The sequence below is a fragment of the Rhipicephalus sanguineus genome, chromosome 1, assembly GCF_013339695.2.
Source record: "Rhipicephalus sanguineus isolate Rsan-2018 chromosome 1, BIME_Rsan_1.4, whole genome shotgun sequence".
In the NCBI taxonomy this organism is placed as follows: Eukaryota; Metazoa; Arthropoda; class Arachnida; order Ixodida; family Ixodidae; genus Rhipicephalus; species Rhipicephalus sanguineus.
This window is the reverse complement of record NC_051176.1, coordinates 217,582,291-217,601,557: the sequence shown is the minus strand read 5'-3', so window position 1 is coordinate 217,601,557 and position 19,267 is coordinate 217,582,291. Positions and strand designations below refer to the sequence as shown.

General features: G+C 51.8%; 1 protein-coding gene across 1 annotated transcript in view; it reads left to right on the top strand.

Annotated features, from left to right (window-relative positions):
* The window catches only part of LOC119371990 (maestro heat-like repeat-containing protein family member 1), a 169,441-nt gene that overhangs the window by 79,580 nt on the left and 70,594 nt on the right, over positions 1 to 19,267 (top strand). The window contains exon 27 of the mRNA XM_037642438.2: positions 18,890 to 19,044. Within this exon, the coding sequence (XP_037498366.1) occupies positions 18,890 to 19,044 (155 nt within the window). The remainder of the gene's footprint in view (positions 1 to 18,889; positions 19,045 to 19,267) is intronic.

Below are 19,267 nucleotides of genomic sequence, written 5' to 3'. Positions count from 1 at the left end.
TTGCCGGTGGCAATGGCCAAAGCGATGGCCGTTTCTTCAGCCTCCGTAATGGAAGAGCAGCGGATTGATGCACTGGTGATTTCGCGAAGACGATGGTCGACCACCGTGGCTACAGCCTTATTGCTATTACCAGTGTAGAGCGCTGCATCTACATATCTTGCGCTCGTCTTATTTAAGTGTTGTTTGCGTAGAGCCTCGACTCGGGCCTCCCGCCTGCCGTGATGTAGTTGAGGATCCATATTACGGGGTATGGGGGCAACCTGAAGTCGTCCATGTCGTGCGCCGTAAGCCATGTTTTGCGCGTTGGCGAGCCTGGGGACTCTATTTTTTTTCCTTTGTTTTTTATTTGTGTATGCACTTGTTTTGTTTTTTTCTCTTCTATGTTCTTTCACAAGCATCGGGACGATGCTTTTTCAGAGGGGGGCAATGCCACGCCCACTTCTTGTCTTGTTTTGATGTATTCGGGTTTGACCGGCAGGGACGGTTATCAACGCTCGACGCTGTCCGCGAAGTAGTGTTCTAGAAGCGTCGCGATTGTAGTAGATCGGTTTGTTAAGATTGCACCCCGCACACGCGAATGTTCCAGCTTTGTCTAGAGATAACACCGCCACCAGCGATATTGCTGGAAAGTTCGATAGCGCTTGTATAAAAGCCGACGCGCTTGATCGCTTGTCAGTTGATCGACGGTTGACGTTCTGTCCGCCGCTATCAGTGTATTGCTGTAGTTTGGCTATCAGTTTCTCGGCCACAAGTTCGGCCAAATAAACAGTTTCATCTCGGACCTGCTGACTGCTGTCTTCGTCGACGTCACGACCACGTGACATCTGGTGGAGGTGCTGCTTCTTCCATGATCCGGACGCCCCCGCGAAGCGCTGACCCAAGCCCAAGCCGCGAGGAGGACGACGGCAAAGAAAACCCGGATCGTCGAGCAAGCCGCAGGCAACAAGGTCTACCGCCAGAGCACGGGCCTCTACCTGAAAAGACCCGGCAAACAAAGATCCTGACCTCGACCACAGCGACGATGACAGACGCTGTGCCACCCGCACCGATCCTTCTCCGGACGCCCAAGGAGCCGCCAACCTTCCGCGGATCGTCGTTCGAAGACCCGGAAAGCTGGCTCGAAGCCTACGACCGAGACGCGATTTTCAATGCCTGGACCAGTGAAGACAAGCTACAGCATGTCTATTTCGCTTTGGAAGACGCCGCTCGGATCTGGTTCGAGAACCAAGAGCGAAGCCTGACAACATGGGACATCTTTCGCACCAGGTTCCTCGTGACATTCACGAGCGTCGTCAGGAAAGAGCGTGCTGAGGCTCTGCTCGAGACCCGCGTGCAGATGCCGAACGAAAACGTGGCGTTCTTCACGGAGGAGATGACAAGGCTGTTCCGTCATGCAGACCCTGTCATGCCCGAGGACAAGAAGGTCCGCTTTCTTATGCGAGGAGTCAAACAGGAGCTCTTCGCCGGGCTGATGCGGAACCCCCCATCGACAGTTCAAGAATTCGTCTCGGAAGCAACGACCATCGAGAAGACGCTCGAGATGCGCACCCGGCAGTACAATCGCCGCGCATTTCAAGACAGCACAGCTGTTCATGGCCTCGGCTCTGACGACTTCCGCGAAACGATCCGAGCAATCGTGCGAGAGGAGCTGCGAAAGCTTGCGCCGTTTGCATAGCCCGAAGTTACGTCGATTGCTGACGTACGCGAGGAAATCACACAGTCACTGGGTGTTCCTCAGCCGGCACCGCCGCAGCTGCAAGCCATGTGCAATGCTGCTGCAGCCCGACGCAACGCCCCCCCTCCTCGCCCACGTCAAGACGCCGCGCCACCCCAGCAGTTCCGCCGCCAGGCACCACCGCCGCCACCACCGACGTCATATCGCCCCCCAGCCGGCCAGCGATCCGTGCCGAGGAAGACCGACGTTTGGCGCGCCCCTGACAACCGCCCGCTCTGCTACCACTGCGGGGAGGCCGGCCACACGTACCGCCGCTGCCAGTACCGTCAGATGGGACTACGCGGATTCGCCATCAACGCGCCGCGCCCGCAGCCAGGCGAACGGCCTCGCGACATCGACGACTACCTCACCGGAACACAGTGGCAAGAACGACGACCTTCCCGCTCGCCGTTGCCCGGCCGCTATATGTCACCGCACCGCCGGCCGTACACTGGCCCAAACCGGGGCCGGTCGCCTAGCCCGTATCCGGAAAACTAAGGGCAGCAACCGATGGAGGTGCGGTTGCTGTACGACGAACTACCGAAGATCCTCCGCCGCCGCCGACGACGCCGCGACGAAACCTTCAGAATACGACGCGAACCAAACAGACCCCTGACGACGAAATCTCGCGGACTGAAGAAGACCCGACGACGCAACATGGAAGCAGCGGAACACACCGACGCAGCCGTGACCCGACGCCGCGACCCAACCGCAACGCAAGACGACGAACTAGCGACCTCGACGTTCTCGTCGACGGCCACAACGTCACCGCTCTCGTCGATACTGGAGCCGCCTATTGCGTCATCAGTGGGCCCTTCGCCACGAAGTTGAAGAAAGTTAAGACCGCTTGGGAAGGCCCCGAAATCCGCACCGCTGGAGGCCATCTAATAACGCCGTCTGGAGTCTGCACAGCAAGAGTCACAATCAATAATCGCACGTATCCTGTGAGTTTCGTGATCTTGCAACACTGCTCCAGGGACGTCATACTTGGCATGGACTTCTTAAACCATCACGGCGCCGTCATCGACTTAAGAACCAAATCGATAACCCTATCGTCGGACAAAACGACACCGCCGGATACGAGTCCATGTCAACATGCCCTGAACGTGCTCGAGGATCAAGTTACCATCCCGCCTCGCTCCAGCGTCATAATTTCCGTCAGCACCGAAAAAGCTGAAGACATCGAAGGTGTCATCGAGAGCAATCAGCGTTTGCTGCTAGACCGTGACATTTGCGTCGCAAGGGGCATTGCTCGGTTGCATGAAGGAAAAGGAAGCGTGATGCTAACGAACTTCAGCCAGGAATACAGACACCTGAGCAGGGGCACGACGATTGCATACATCGAAGAAATCTTGGCCGTCAGCGATGCGTTTGCCTTTTCAGATTCTAACGAAGCTACGACGACGATCCATGAGCCACCCTTCGACGTAAACCCAAGTCTTCCCGCTCGCCAACAGCAACAGCTTCGACGCCTTCTGCAGGAATACAGGGACTGTTTCTCGTCGTCATCGCTGGTCCGACAAACGCCCCTTGCTAAGCACCGCATCATAACAGAAGAAAATGCTCGACCACTCCGTCAGAGTCCCTACCGGGTTTCGACGCGGGAACGGGAGGCCGTTAAGAAACAAGTCGATGAAATGCTACGCGACGACATCATCCAGCCGTCCAACAGCCCGTGGGCGTCTCCCGTGGTGTTAGTGAAGAAGAAGGATGGGACCCTACGTTTCTGCGTCGATTATCGTCGCCTGAACAAAATCACAAAGAAGGACGTATACCCTCTCCCACGGATAGACGATACCCTGGATCGACTCCACAATGCGAATTACTTTTCGTCGATGGACCTCAAGACCGGCTACTGGCAAATTGAAGTCGACGAGAGAGACCGAGAAAAGACCGCCTTTATAACACCGGACGGCCTGTTCGAGTTCAAGGTCATGCCCTTCGGTCTTTGCTCGGCACCTGCGACTTTCCAACGAGTCATGGATACTGTATTAGCTGGCTTGAAGTGGCAGACTTGCCTTGTTTACTTGGACGACGTCGTTGTGTATTCCTCGAACTTCGACGAACACCTCCAGCGACTTCAATCCGTACTTCAAGCAATCAAGAACTCCGGGCTCACCCTGAAGCCAGAAAAGTGCCGCTTCGCGTACGAGGAGCTCTTGTTTTTGGGTCACGTGATCAGCAAGACTGGAGTGCTCCCAGACCCACAGAAAACAGCTGCCATTGCCGCTTTCCCGCCACCCACCGACAAGAAGGCCGTGCGCCGATTTCTCGGCTTGTGCGCCTATTACAGACGCTTTGTCAAAGACTTTTCACGGATCGCCGAGCCACTAACGCAGCTCACGAAGACCGACGTCGAATTCAGGTGGCAAACAGCGCAAGTCGAAGCATTTCATGAACTGAAACGACGCCTGCAGACACATCCGATGCTTGCGCATTTCGACGAATACGCCTATACGGAGATTCACACCGATGCAAGCAGCATAGGACTCGGCGCCGTCCTTGTGCAGCAGGCGGGCGGACTGGAAAGGGTTATCAGTTATGCTAGCCGGTCGCTGTCTAAAGCAGAGGTCAACTATTCCACAACAGAAAAGGAGTGCCTCACCATCATCTGGGCTACGTCAAAGTTTCGCCCCTACCTCTACGGCAGGCCCTTCAAAGTTGTGAGCGACCATCACGCCTTGTGTTGGCTAGCTAACTTGAAGGACCCTTCAGGTCGCCTTGCACGGTGGAGCCTAAGACTTCAAGAATTTGACATTACTGTCGTGTACAAGTCCGGAAGGAAACACTCCGACGCCGACTGCCTGTCTCGTGCCCCCGTCGACCCACCAACGCCCGACGACCAGGATGATGACAGCTTCTTGGGAGCCATAAGTACCGAAGACTTTGCCGAATGACAGCGAGCCGAGCCGGAGCTGAAGGGTCTGGTGGAATACCTGGAGGGCAGGACCATCGTTGTCCCAAAAGTATTCAGGCGAGGATTGGCATCATTTTTCTTGAAAAACAACGGCCTCGTAAAGAAGAACTTCTCTCCGGCCCGAGCCAGCTACCGTATCGTTGTACCTTCGGGACTGCGACCAGAAATTTTGCATGCCCTGCACGACGACCCAACGGCTGGACACCTCGGACTTTCCCGAACGCTCGCACGAGTACAGGAAAAGTACTACTGGCCGCGCCTTACCGCCGACGTCACTCGCTACGTAAGGACGTGCCGAGACTGTCAGCGACGGAAGACACCGCCCACAAGACCAGCAGGCTTCCTTCAGCCGATCGAGCCTCCTCAGCGACCATTCCAGCAGATCGGTATGGACCTCCTGGGGCCGTTCCCAACGTCGACTTGCGGAAATAAATGGATCGTCGTGGCTACCGACTACGTCACCCGCTACGCCGAAACAAAAGCCCTGCCCAAAGGCTGTGCCGCTGAGGTAGCCAAGTTCTTCGTTGAGAGCATCGTCCTTCGACACGGCGCCCCAGAGGTTCTCATCACCGACAGAGGTACGGCGTTCACGGCTGACCTAAGTCAGGCGATCTTGGAATACAGCCACACAAGCCACCGCCGCACCACCGCGTACCACCCACAGACCAACGGCCTCACCGAGCGTCTAAATAAGACCATCGCCGACATGCTGGCGATGTACGTCGACGTCGAACACAAGACGTGGGACGCCATCCTTCCGTACGTGACCTTCGCGTACAACACGGCCGTACAGGAAACGACGCAGATGACGCCATACAAGTTGGTCTACGGACGGAGCCCGGTAATGACGCTTGACACCATGCTACCAAACGTGACCGACGAGGAAAACATCGACGTGACCACCTACCTACAGCGCGCCGAAGAAGCACGTCAGCTCGCCCGCCTACGGATCAAGAACCAGCAGACGACTGACAGCCGCCGCTACAACCTTCAATGCCGCCACATGGAATACCAACCCGGTGACCGTGTATGGTTATGGACGCCAATACGCCGACGAGGACTTAGTGAGAAGCTTCTTCGACGATACTTCGGACCGTACAGGGTACTTCGACGCCTCGGCGCACTCGACTATGTGGTTGTCCCTGACGGCATTACGAACTCTCAGCGGCGCCGTGCGCGACCTGAAGGAAGGAAGGAAAAAAACATTTATTAACAGAAAGGGGTTTGTGATGCTTGGTCCGCAAGTACCATCTAGCAGTGCTGGCTGCCCTCAGTCCAGGACGCCACAGGCAGTTGCCGCCCTGCGTGCCCTGTCGATCAAACTGATCTGATCATCAAGGTTATCGCTGGCTAGCAACTCCTCCCACCGCTCCACACTAGCTTGGTCAATGGGGGGCAGACCGGGGATGGCCCGGCAAGTCCATGTAATGTGTATTAATGTGGGTTTCTTAGAGCACCATGGGCAGCGCGCAGGGTATTCTGTTGGGTGCACTTTATTGAGAAAATGTAAGTTCGGATACGTTCCGGTCTGGATTAAGCGCCAGCTGGTAGCTTCCTCCTTTGTGAGCTTCTTATGGGGGAGGGAGTAGATACGTCTGAGTCCCTTGTAGTGATTTAGGATGGCCGCATACTCACACGGGACCGGGATAGGCTCCTCGGAGGCCGGATCATGAGGTGCTCGGTCTGTTGTGTACCCTCGAGCCACCCTGTCTGCCTCCTGGTTCCCCTCCAGCCCCATGTGACCAGGCGTCCATATTATCCTGTGCCGGATGATGGGGTTTCGTGTGTCAAGGGTGTCGTTGGGATCTGGTGCACCACGGAGAATGCTAATCGCCGCTTGACCGACTCGCCCATTCAAGAAATTTCTACAGGCCGCTTGAGAGTCCGTGAGGATATCTAGTGACCGCCTTTGGTGGTTGCCGGTGGCAATGGCCAAAGCGATGGCCGTTTCTTCAGCCTCCGTAATGGAAGAGCAGCGGATTGATGCACTGGTGATTTCGCGAAGACGATGGTCGACCACCGTGGCTACAGCCTTATTGCTATTACCAGTGTAGAGCGCTGCATCTACATATCTTGCGCTCGTCTTATTTAAGTGTTGTTTGCGTAGAGCCTCGACTCGGGCCTCCCGCCTGCCGTGATGTAGTTGAGGATCCATATTACGGGGTATGGGGGCAACCTGAAGTCGTCCATGTCGTGCGCCGTAAGCCATGTTTTGCGCGTTGGCGAGCCTGGGGACTCTATTTTTTTTCCTTTGTTTTTTATTTGTGTATGCACTTGTTTTGTTTTTTTTCTCTTCTATGTTCTTTCACAAGCATCGGGACGATGCTTTTTCAGAGGGGGGCAATGCCACGCCCACTTCTTGTCTTGTTTTGATGTATTCGGGTTTGACCGGCAGGGACGGTTATCAACGCTCGACGCTGTCCGCGAAGTAGTGTTCTAGAAGCGTCGCGATTGTAGTAGATCGGTTTGTTAAGATTGCACCCCGCACACGCGAATGTTCCAGCTTTGTCTAGAGATAACACCGCCACCAGCGATATTGCTGGAAAGTTCGATAGCGCTTGTATAAAAGCCGACGCGCTTGATCGCTTGTCAGTTGATCGACGGTCGACGTTCTGTCCGCCGCTATCAGTGTATTGCTGTAGTTTGGCTATCAGTTTCTCGGCCACAAGTTCGGCCAAATAAACAGTTTCATCTCGGACCTGCTGACTGCTGTCTTCGTCGACGTCACGACCACGTGACATCTGGTGGAGGTGCTGCTTCTTCCATGATCCGGACGCCCCCGCGAAGCGCTGACCCAAGCCCAAGCCGCGAGGAGGACGACGGCAAAGAAAACCCGGATCGTCGAGCAAGCCGCAGGCAACAAGGTCTACCGCCAGAGCACGGGCCTCTACCTGAAAAGACCCGGCAAACAAAGATCCTGACCTCGACCACAGCGACGATGACAGACGCTGTGCCACCCGCACCGATCCTTCTCCGGACGCCCAAGGAGCCGCCAACCTTCCGCGGATCGTCGTTCGAAGACCCGGAAAGCTGGCTCGAAGCCTACGACCGAGACGCGATTTTCAATGCCTGGACCAGCGAAGACAAGCTACAGCATGTCTATTTCGCTTTGGAAGACGCCGCTCGGATCTGGTTCGAGAACCAAGAGCGAAGCCTGACAACATGGGACATCTTTCGCACCAGGTTCCTCGTGACATTCACGAGCGTCGTCAGGAAAGAGCGTGCTGAGGCTCTGCTCGAGACCCGCGTGCAGATGCCGAACGAAAACGTGGCGTTCTTCACGGAGGAGATGACAAGGCTGTTCCGTCATGCAGACCCTGTCATGCCCGAGGACAAGAAGGTCCGCTTTCTTATGCGAGGAGTCAAACAGGAGCTCTTCGCCGGGCTGATGCGGAACCCCCCATCGACAGTTCAAGAATTCGTCTCGGAAGCAACGACCATCGAGAAGACGCTCGAGATGCGCACCCGGCAGTACAATCGCCGCGCATTTCAAGACAGCACAGCTGTTCATGGCCTCGGCTCTGACGACTTCCGCGAAACGATCCGAGCAATCGTGCGAGAGGAGCTGCGAAAGCTTGCGCCGTTTGCATAGCCCGAAGTTACGTCGATTGCTGACGTTGTACGCGAGGAAATCACACAGTCACTGGGTGTTCCTCAGCCGGCACCGCCGCAGCTGCAAGCCATGAGCTATGCTGCTGCAGCCCGACGCAACGCCCCCCCTCCTCGCCCACGTCAAGACGCCGCGCCACCCCAGCAGTTCCGCCGCCAGGCACCACCGCCGCCACCACCGACGTCATATCGCCCCCCAGCCGGCCAGCGATCCGTGCCGAGGAAGACCGACGTTTGGCGCGCCCCTGACAACCGCCCGCTCTGCTACCACTGCGGGGAGGCCGGCCACACGTACCGCCGCTGCCAGTACCGTCAGATGGACTACGCGGATTCGCCATCAACGCGCCGCGCCCGCAGCCAGGCGAACGGCCTCGCGACATCGACGACTACCTCACCGGAACACAGTGGCAAGAACGACGACCTTCCCGCTCGCCGTTGCCCGGCCGCTATATGTCACCGCACCGCCGGCCGTACACTGGCCCAAACCGGGGCCGGTCGCCTAGCCCGTATCCGGAAAACTAAGGGCAGCAACCGATGGAGGTGCGGTTGCTGTACGACGAACTACCGAAGATCCTCCGCCGCCGCCGACGACGCCGCGACGAAACCTTCAGAATACGACGCGAACCAAACAGACCCCTGACGACGAAATCTCGCGGACTGAAGAAGACCCGACGACGCAACATGGAAGCAGCGGAACACACCGACGCAGCCGTGACCCGACGCCGCGACCCAACCGCAACGCAAGACGACGAACTAGCGACCTCGACGTTCTCGTCGACGGCCACAACGTCACCGCTCTCGTCGATACTGGAGCCGCCTATTGCGTCATCAGTGGGCCCTTCGCCACGAAGTTGAAGAAAGTTAAGACCGCTTGGGAAGGCCCCGAAATCCGCACCGCTGGAGGCCATCTAATAACGCCGTCTGGAGTCTGCACAGCAAGAGTCACAATCAATAATCGCACGTATCCTGTGAGTTTCGTGATCTTGCAACACTGCTCCAGGGACGTCATACTTGGCATGGACTTCTTAAACCATCACGGCGCCGTCATCGACTTAAGAACCAAATCGATAACCCTATCGTCGGACAAAACGACACCGCCGGATACGAGTCCATGTCAACATGCCCTGAACGTGCTCGAGGATCAAGTTACCATCCCGCCTCGCTCCAGCGTCATAATTTCCGTCAGCACCGAAAAAGCTGAAGACATCGAAGGTGTCATCGAGAGCAATCAGCGTTTGCTGCTAGACCGTGACATTTGCGTCGCAAGGGGCATTGCTCGGTTGCATGAAGGAAAAGGAAGCGTGATGCTAACGAACTTCAGCCAGGAATACAGACACCTGAGCAGGGGCACGACGATTGCATACATCGAAGAAATCTTGGCCGTCAGCGATGCGTTTGCCTTTTCAGATTCTAACGAAGCTACGACGACGATCCATGAGCCACCCTTCGACGTAAACCCAAGTCTTCCCGCTCGCCAACAGCAACAGCTTCGACGCCTTCTGCAGGAATACAGGGACTGTTTCTCGTCGTCATCGCTGGTCCGACAAACGCCCCTTGCTAAGCACCGCATCATAACAGAAGAAAATGCTCGACCACTCCGTCAGAGTCCCTACCGGGTTTCGACGCGGGAACGGGAGGCCGTTAAGAAACAAGTCGATGAAATGCTACGCGACGACATCATCCAGCCGTCCAACAGCCCGTGGGCGTCTCCCGTGGTGTTAGTGAAGAAGAAGGATGGGACCCTACGTTTCTGCGTCGATTATCGTCGCCTGAACAAAATCACAAAGAAGGACGTATACCCTCTCCCACGGATAGACGATACCCTGGATCGACTCCACAATGCGAATTACTTTTCGTCGATGGACCTCAAGACCGGCTACTGGCAAATTGAAGTCGACGAGAGAGACCGAGAAAAGACCGCCTTTATAACACCGGACGGCCTGTTCGAGTTCAAGGTCATGCCCTTCGGTCTTTGCTCGGCACCTGCGACTTTCCAACGAGTCATGGATACTGTATTAGCTGGCTTGAAGTGGCAGACTTGCCTTGTTTACTTGGACGACGTCGTTGTGTATTCCTCGAACTTCGACGAACACCTCCAGCGACTTCAATCCGTACTTCAAGCAATCAAGAACTCCGGGCTCACCCTGAAGCCAGAAAAGTGCCGCTTCGCGTACGAGGAGCTCTTGTTTTTGGGTCACGTGATCAGCAAGACTGGAGTGCTCCCAGACCCACAGAAAACAGCTGCCATTGCCGCTTTCCCGCCACCCACCGACAAGAAGGCCGTGCGCCGATTTCTCGGCTTGTGCGCCTATTACAGACGCTTTGTCAAAGACTTTTCACGGATCGCCGAGCCACTAACGCAGCTCACGAAGACCGACGTCGAATTCAGGTGGCAAACAGCGCAAGTCGAAGCATTTCATGAACTGAAACGACGCCTGCAGACACATCCGATGCTTGCGCATTTCGACGAATACGCCTATACGGAGATTCACACCGATGCAAGCAGCATAGGACTCGGCGCCGTCCTTGTGCAGCAGGCGGGCGGACTGGAAAGGGTTATCAGTTATGCTAGCCGGTCGCTGTCTAAAGCAGAGGTCAACTATTCCACAACAGAAAAGGAGTGCCTCACCATCATCTGGGCTACGTCAAAGTTTCGCCCCTACCTCTACGGCAGGCCCTTCAAAGTTGTGAGCGACCATCACGCCTTGTGTTGGCTAGCTAACTTGAAGGACCCTTCAGGTCGCCTTGCACGGTGGAGCCTAAGACTTCAAGAATTTGACATTACTGTCGTGTACAAGTCCGGAAGGAAACACTCCGACGCCGACTGCCTGTCTCGTGCCCCCGTCGACCCACCAACGCCCGACGACCAGGATGATGACAGCTTCTTGGGAGCCATAAGTACCGAAGACTTTGCCGAATGACAGCGAGCCGAGCCGGAGCTGAAGGGTCTGGTGGAATACCTGGAGGGCAGGACCATCGTTGTCCCAAAAGTATTCAGGCGAGGATTGGCATCATTTTTCTTGAAAAACAACGGCCTCGTAAAGAAGAACTTCTCTCCGGCCCGAGCCAGCTACCGTATCGTTGTACCTTCGGGACTGCGACCAGAAATTTTGCATGCCCTGCACGACGACCCAACGGCTGGACACCTCGGACTTTCCCGAACGCTCGCACGAGTACAGGAAAAGTACTACTGGCCGCGCCTTACCGCCGACGTCACTCGCTACGTAAGGACGTGCCGAGACTGTCAGCGACGGAAGACACCGCCCACAAGACCAGCAGGCTTCCTTCAGCCGATCGAGCCTCCTCAGCGACCATTCCAGCAGATCGGTATGGACCTCCTGGGGCCGTTCCCAACGTCGACTTGCGGAAATAAATGGATCGTCGTGGCTACCGACTACGTCACCCGCTACGCCGAAACAAAAGCCCTGCCCAAAGGCTGTGCCGCTGAGGTAGCCAAGTTCTTCGTTGAGAGCATCGTCCTTCGACACGGCGCCCCAGAGGTTCTCATCACCGACAGAGGTACGGCGTTCACGGCTGACCTAAGTCAGGCGATCTTGGAATACAGCCACACAAGCCACCGCCGCACCACCGCGTACCACCCACAGACCAACGGCCTCACCGAGCGTCTAAATAAGACCATCGCCGACATGCTGGCGATGTACGTCGACGTCGAACACAAGACGTGGGACGCCATCCTTCCGTACGTGACCTTCGCGTACAACACGGCCGTACAGGAAACGACGCAGATGACGCCATACAAGTTGGTCTACGGACGGAGCCCGGTAATGACGCTTGACACCATGCTACCAAACGTGACCGACGAGGAAAACATCGACGTGACCACCTACCTACAGCGCGCCGAAGAAGCACGTCAGCTCGCCCGCCTACGGATCAAGAACCAGCAGACGACTGACAGCCGCCGCTACAACCTTCAATGCCGCCACATGGAATACCAACCCGGTGACCGTGTATGGTTATGGACGCCAATACGCCGACGAGGACTTAGTGAGAAGCTTCTTCGACGATACTTCGGACCGTACAGGGTACTTCGACGCCTCGGCGCACTCGACTATGTGGTTGTCCCTGACGGCATTACGAACTCTCAGCGGCGCCGTGCACGACCTGAAGTCGTCCATGTCGTGCGCCGTAAGCCATGTTTTGCGCGTGGGCGAGCCTGGGGACTCTATTTTTTTTCCTTTGTTTTTTATTTGTGTATGCACTTGTTTTGTTTTTTTTCTCTTCTATGTTCTTTCACAAGCATCGGGACGATGCTTTTTCAGAGGGGGGCAATGCCACGCCCACTTCTTGTCTTGTTTTGATGTATTCGGGTTTGACCGGCAGGGACGGTTATCAACGCTCGACGCTGTCCGCGAAGTAGTGTTCTAGAAGCGTCGCGATTGTAGTAGATCGGTTTGTTAAGATTGCACCCCGCACACGCGAATGTTCCAGCTTTGTCTAGAGATAACACCGCCACCAGCGATATTGCTGGAAAGTTCGATAGCGCTTGTATAAAAGCCGACGCGCTTGATCGCTTGTCAGTTGATCGACGGTCGACGTTCTGTCCGCCGCTATCAGTGTATTGCTGTAGTTTGGCTATCAGTTTCTCGGCCACAAGTTCGGCCAAATAAACAGTTTCACCTCGGACCTGCTGACTGCTGTCTTCGTCGACGTCACGACCACGTGACAATATGAAATGAGATGACTCCACTGATGGAATGATTGTCTGTCGCATTGACTCAACCCAACCCTGTTTTTTTTTGTGAGAGATGGATTTATATTTTTATTTCTTAATTGAAAGTCTCGAAAAATGACCTGTGGCGCCTCTGGTGGCAAAAACATGAACGATCCGATGAACCCGGCCACGGGACCGTTGGTTGCTGTACGTGGTCGACGATTTTTTTTTGTTAGTATTGAAATATTATTCGTTTCTTTATATTAAAAGGTAGTACTCCATAAAAATGTACATATAGGCCTGCGTTAGTAGTATGCATTAAAGTGGCGCTGCCTTCACGTGACGTGATGATCCCATGCTCCTCAGGGCGTCTTGAGCAACTTTTCAGCGTGCTCATGCAACCTTGCATGCAGTTTCCAGGTTGCTAAGATTTTGGAGCGACATAGTTTTGCTACCTACACTTGGTCTCAGAAATGACGCACGCTGCTACTCGGCGCAGCCGCGCATATGCGTAGTGACGTTTTTGATGGCTTGGCTCGTGCATCGAGAGAGTAACGACACAGGCGCAGGCAACCTTGGACGCATGCGCACACAATGCGGTACAGATACAGGGAAGGTGTATAACGGCACATCATCTCATTGTAACAGCTTGTTATTTTCAAAAATAGTTGAAAAACTATAAATAAAGGTGGTTAAGCATAGTTACAGGAACTCCTGTGAAAGCAGAACAACGATAGCTTTCACAAATCGCGAGAAGGGCTGGTGGCATCGCTATCAATTCTCAGCGTTGCTGGAGGAAAGGTGTGTCCGTGTTTAGAGCCTTTCAGATCGAAAAATACTGCTTGTAGAATAATTATGTGCTTTTGGGATTAACTACTGCAGCTACAAACACTGCGAAGGGTGAGCTTTCTGTCGCGCCGTAAAAGGGTTGAGAAAAATCAGTTGTCGGTCCCTTCAAGTTTGGCCCCCTGAGAGGACAATTCGTTTAATTTTTACCAATTAGGAACTACGTAAGCCCTAGTAAACACCGTCAAAATGTATGATGTCATGGCGATTAATGCAAGAATTTCAAGGTGGCGTCACCACCAGCATTTTCTTTTCGCGCGTTTTCTCGCTTACATGGCAAGCATGGTGATTTTAGTGTTGTGAAAGAACACTTTACTAATACGAGAAAACGCTATCGCGTTAAAGAGCTGGTTCCACTGAAATTCTGGTGCCGGCGTTGGTTGTGAGGGAAAAATCAGCGCTGTCCGTGACCGAAAATTCGAGAAAGATGCAAATAAAATAATTCATAAAAATCTTCGATTTGAGTGAGAATCGAACCCAGGTCTTCTGCGTGGCAAGCAGGTGCTCTGCCATAGAACTACGCCATTGCTTGAAACTGCTTTGGAAAAGAACACTATATGAATGTCATGTAGTGGGAGGAGTCTCCTTAACGCATGTAATATTGCGGGGCATAAGCTAGAATCGCGCCAGTCATCAAAACATGTGAACTGTGCAACGAGTGGATGTTTTAAAGGCCCACCCATTACAAAGCGCTCAGACATATTTAATCATCATCATCAGCAGAAGCATCAACAAAGTGAACAGCTGCGTAGGATCGCGTGTTGCCTTGCGGACGCTTAGTGGGCCCTTCGCTGATTTGCAAAAGGAAGAATTATGGTGTAGTGGGCACTGCACAAGTATAGTTGCGGTACGCATTCTAGGATAGTTTGAAATGGCCAATGTTACTCGCACAGACATTCGTTTTCTTGTGGCATGGTTGAGGCATGCACCGAGAACCGAAGCCAGGCTAGCAATTCAGAAGGCGATGTGCACTGGGCCCGATTACGTTATCGCATTCTAATTTTGAAGGCTAAGCTCAAGCATCCTCCAAGTTTTTCTCTTTAGTGTCCCTTTAATTTTGCCTTCTCAATACCACAAAATCTTAGATCAAATGATATCTGAACACGAAAACATCAGAACACACGAAGCATATTTTAGTTCTCTGGAAGGTTTCAACGCACAAATACATATACACACACAAGCTCAAATACTTGAATACAAAACACCTACATTTGTGCGTATTACAACCCTCAAGCTTGTTGTATTAGACGCAGGCATATTTTACAAGGTTGCTGGCACTTCTGAAAGCGCGCTCCTTTTGATTAATGATTTTCAGGTTTGAAAATGCCCTTTCAACGTTTTCGCTAGAAAGGTCCCCGGGAGCCAGAAGACTCAGCGCACAGCAAGAAAGCACTGGCCACTGGGCAGTGTCCAAAACTGCAGGAATTCAACAATGTTACTGATTTCATAGCTCTGGTAGTTCTCAAAATCACTCATGAGCTGTCTCATGTCACGAGTTTCAAGAAACACTAACTTAAAATTAGTGCCTAGGTTTTAAACGTGCCGATTTGAACAAGTTTTCAAAGCGATTCACTCATGTACTGAAGTGCATCGCAAAGGTTCCTCTCAAATGTCTATCTCCACTTTTCAGCGACAGCAGCGTAGTATCCGTGAAGGTCTGCAACTGTCGTTGAGCAGTCATTCTCGTCGAGCAGGTCCAACAGACTTGTAACGTCTTATGTGAAGACCTCAGATGTGTCATGCCATCATGCCATTAACTGAGGTGTCACCCATCTGTGCGATGGGTGAGGTCTATGAGATATTATTGATGTGTGGTAAAGTTTGTATCGGCCAAACTAGCTAATGTATCAAGGACTGCTTGGAACATGCCATTTCAACAAAAAACGAAACAGGGTCATGTTGACCGTTAAAATTGGAGTTTATCGGACAAATCCGAATTGTCAAAAATTTGACTGGTGAGTGTTTATCGAATTTTTTAGGATTTATCGAAAAACACGGAGCCCTAACTATAGGTGCTGCAGGTTGTACAAAAAGATTTCATCATGCTTCATTGAGTTTTAATATAGCATAGTGGAACCAAGAGGGATAAAATATTTCAGGAAGTGCAATGTCATATGTTGTGTGGCAGTGTGCTAGTGATGCAGAACTATCGGTAAATTGACTATCGATTGTACTGCTATCGACAAACTATCAATAGTGCAACCGGTAATACCGTGGTTAATATTACTAGCGATATTACTGCCACGCATGTTTATTGCTTTGTTTTGATATGTTCAGGTTTCACCAACAAAGACTGTTAGCAACATATGACGCAGACCGCGCGGTAATGTTTGAGAAGTTTCACGATTATTTGAGATCATTTTGTTAAGATTACGCGCCGGACGCGAATGGTCAAGTTGATTCGAGAGCTTACGCGAGCACCAGCGATAACGCTGGAAGGTTCGATGACTGATGTACAAAAGACGACGCGTTCTACCGATGAACAGATTACTTGACGGCTGACGACTGTTCTCGCCGCTGTCAGTGCATAGCGTAATTTGCTTGTATTTTGAGTTTTGATTTTCTGGGCACAAGATCGCCCATATAAAGTGCTCCGTATTTCCCAGTCTTCCTGCAGCATTCTTCACCATCACAACCACGTGACAATACTATCGATAGTGTTGTGAATGATGTTGCTGTTGCTGGCCGGCCATATTGCCAAAATATTTGCGATAACCCACTATCAGCTTCACTTAATTTGTGAACAATTTTGGCGAAAGAAATAAATTATTTCCGCAGTGAAAATGGCGGAATATGTTCATCAGTAAATTTACATCCAAAAGCAACCAGTTACACCTTACCATTAACAAACTTAGTTCATGATATCCCTTTTTTTTTTAAATCATAAAATGCAATATAAATTTGAAGCCGCGCACTTCCACCACATGTAACGCCTCCCTTTCCGCTACGGCTGAACAGTTTGACTTTATGATCATGTGCCAGCAAAGCACTCAGGTAAAGAACACAAGCATGTCAACTTTCTTGCACTTCAGCCTCCTCTTTCGGCTCTACTATGTACCATGCGCGCGGGGAACCAAGTTTATTCTGCAATGAGTTCGTGCTGTTGATTTTATACTACAGATAGTACAATGGAATTTTTACTATCGATAGCATTTTTTACCATCGATAGTTCGACAGTGACTCAGCTATCGATAGTATCGATAGTACCATCGATAGTTCTGCATCACTACAGTGTGCACAGGAAATGAAAAGCCCAGTCGTCTTGCCATCTGTCATAATTGAGTCTTTTCAGTGTCGAGTAACAAGAAGAAGCACGTAAATACTGACATTGATGTTGACTTTGGGAACAGCATAAATTTTACTCTAGCCATACCACTGGCAGAGCTTGCAGATGACAGAGTATTGGTGATCATGAGGTTTGGGAGTGAAGATATACCATAACAAAAGTGTATAAAACACTGTCTCACAGAACAGTTTTTCACACCACTCTACCATGTTCATGGTAATTAAAATGTTCAGCTCACTGCAAAGTTGGACCAAATATTTTAAAGGGCCCCTCACCAGTCCCTGTTGCAAGTTCTATATAAACACTAGAAATTGTAATGGGCTGCCTGAGGAGCGTTTTACTACCCTGTCAAGGTCAAGTCGACTAAAGTGAACTGTTGCTGTCCTGCCTTGCTCATTCCATTTGGATTGTGGCTCTGCGACAAAGTGATGGTTTATGTCTTGTAACTGGTTTGTGAGAGTATCACACTGGTGGTGTTGAAACTGGCTCGCTCCCCACACAGGAAGAGTAGGGGAAGGCATCTGCTCTCTTCTCTGCCATGGCATGCAGAGAGAATATGAAGTTTCACAATGTCCACAACCTTGTGGTTTCTAAATCAAACAAGGTTGCTGTGTTGCATCATCTCGCAATTTTTCATCACCTTTTGGTCATGGGAAATTAGTGTTGGTAGGTTGAGGAGCCTTCGTACACAAGGACATACCCTGCACTTCAGTAGTGGCCTCTGCACTTTAGATGGGGCCACTGCTGCTGAGTTGAGTAGGTTGCATGCTTGCTTTTTGGGATGATCTCAAGGTGAATGTAATCATCTCAATGCCTACTTCACCATTAACTGCATTCTGTCAATGCAGTTGTAGTTCGTGTGGTGCTGCACTGTGAAATAATGCTGACCATCATATTGCATATAGTCGTATACAACTTAAGAAGTCCGGAAAGGCCCCGCCCAGACGACTGAAGCGCAGCAGCCGATCGCCTCTGCGACTGAAGAAATAGCCTCGCTCATGCACTCGGCAGCAGTGTTCTCTGAAGGTGGGGTCACCGGCCGTCTGGCTCATGACGTCATTGTGGAGTGCGCGCCCATTGGTGCAGGCTTGTGTGCATCCACCTTTGAGGAGGAGGTGCCACGGACTTCCAAAGTTGCATCTGACTATAGATTATTCTCATGCAAGTGTGCAGTTGCATGGGTGGGCCGTCCTTGTGTACATGTTTGACACCACTTACATGCACTAAATATTGTTGGCATATAATCTCCAAATTAACTCAGCATGGCTCATCTTGGGTCTGGTGTTCTATTGGTTTTGCTTAAAGCAGTGCCACTTGTCAGTGTGGACATGCTTACCACGTAATATGCACACGATAAAGTGCAAATGCCTACATAATTTAAAGACTGCTTTTTTAAGTGCCAAGTATGCTGGCTCTAAATAAGAGCCAACTACATACATTATTCCCATCACACAGTTCCAAGGCGTGTCGCTTAGATGGTGCAACACACATTAGTCGTGGGCTTTCTGTGACAATTTAAAATTATAATTCCTACCTTATTTGCTACCAGCATGATCAGTTCATCACTATAATTCTTGATTTTTCATTTCCATCAACATCTCATGGCTTGTTCTGGGTAGTTGCCAGTATTTTTGAAGGCTCTTGTGGCCTGTGCGTTTCATTGATTCTCACAACCATTTGTTCGCATGTTTCTCATGAAAATCTGAGGCGCACCTTCATGCATGCTTCATAACTCGATGACAATCATTGCATGCTGATGCAGACACCTTTCTCGGGTGTTGTGTACGGAGTCTATCAATTTTTTAGTTATTACCGTATATTCAGGAAAGTTTGTTGACCCTGCAGGTGGCCCACCTTGTCGAAGGGCTGCACCAGCAGCTTTCGCATGTCCACTCTCCCCAAACGCAGTCTGAGGCCCTTGAAGTGGTTCGAACTTTGGCTCAACACCACTCAAGCATCGTTGTGAATGCCCTTCTTACCTATTCACTACCTTATGACAAGTAAGTCGTTAGACAGCTGTCGATTGTGTCCCATGTTTGATATGTTGGCTTTCCATTCTGGTTTTGTGTTTTTTGTTTTTTGTGTCCTGTTTTAAGTGAGATTTTATTGGTATTTATATTGAGCAAGCTTGCATTAAAATTTCAGTTGCCAGACGACACTCGTGTAACTCATTTCTCTTCTTGTGTTTCTGTTTGTGCTGTTTTATACCCTCTACCATAACCA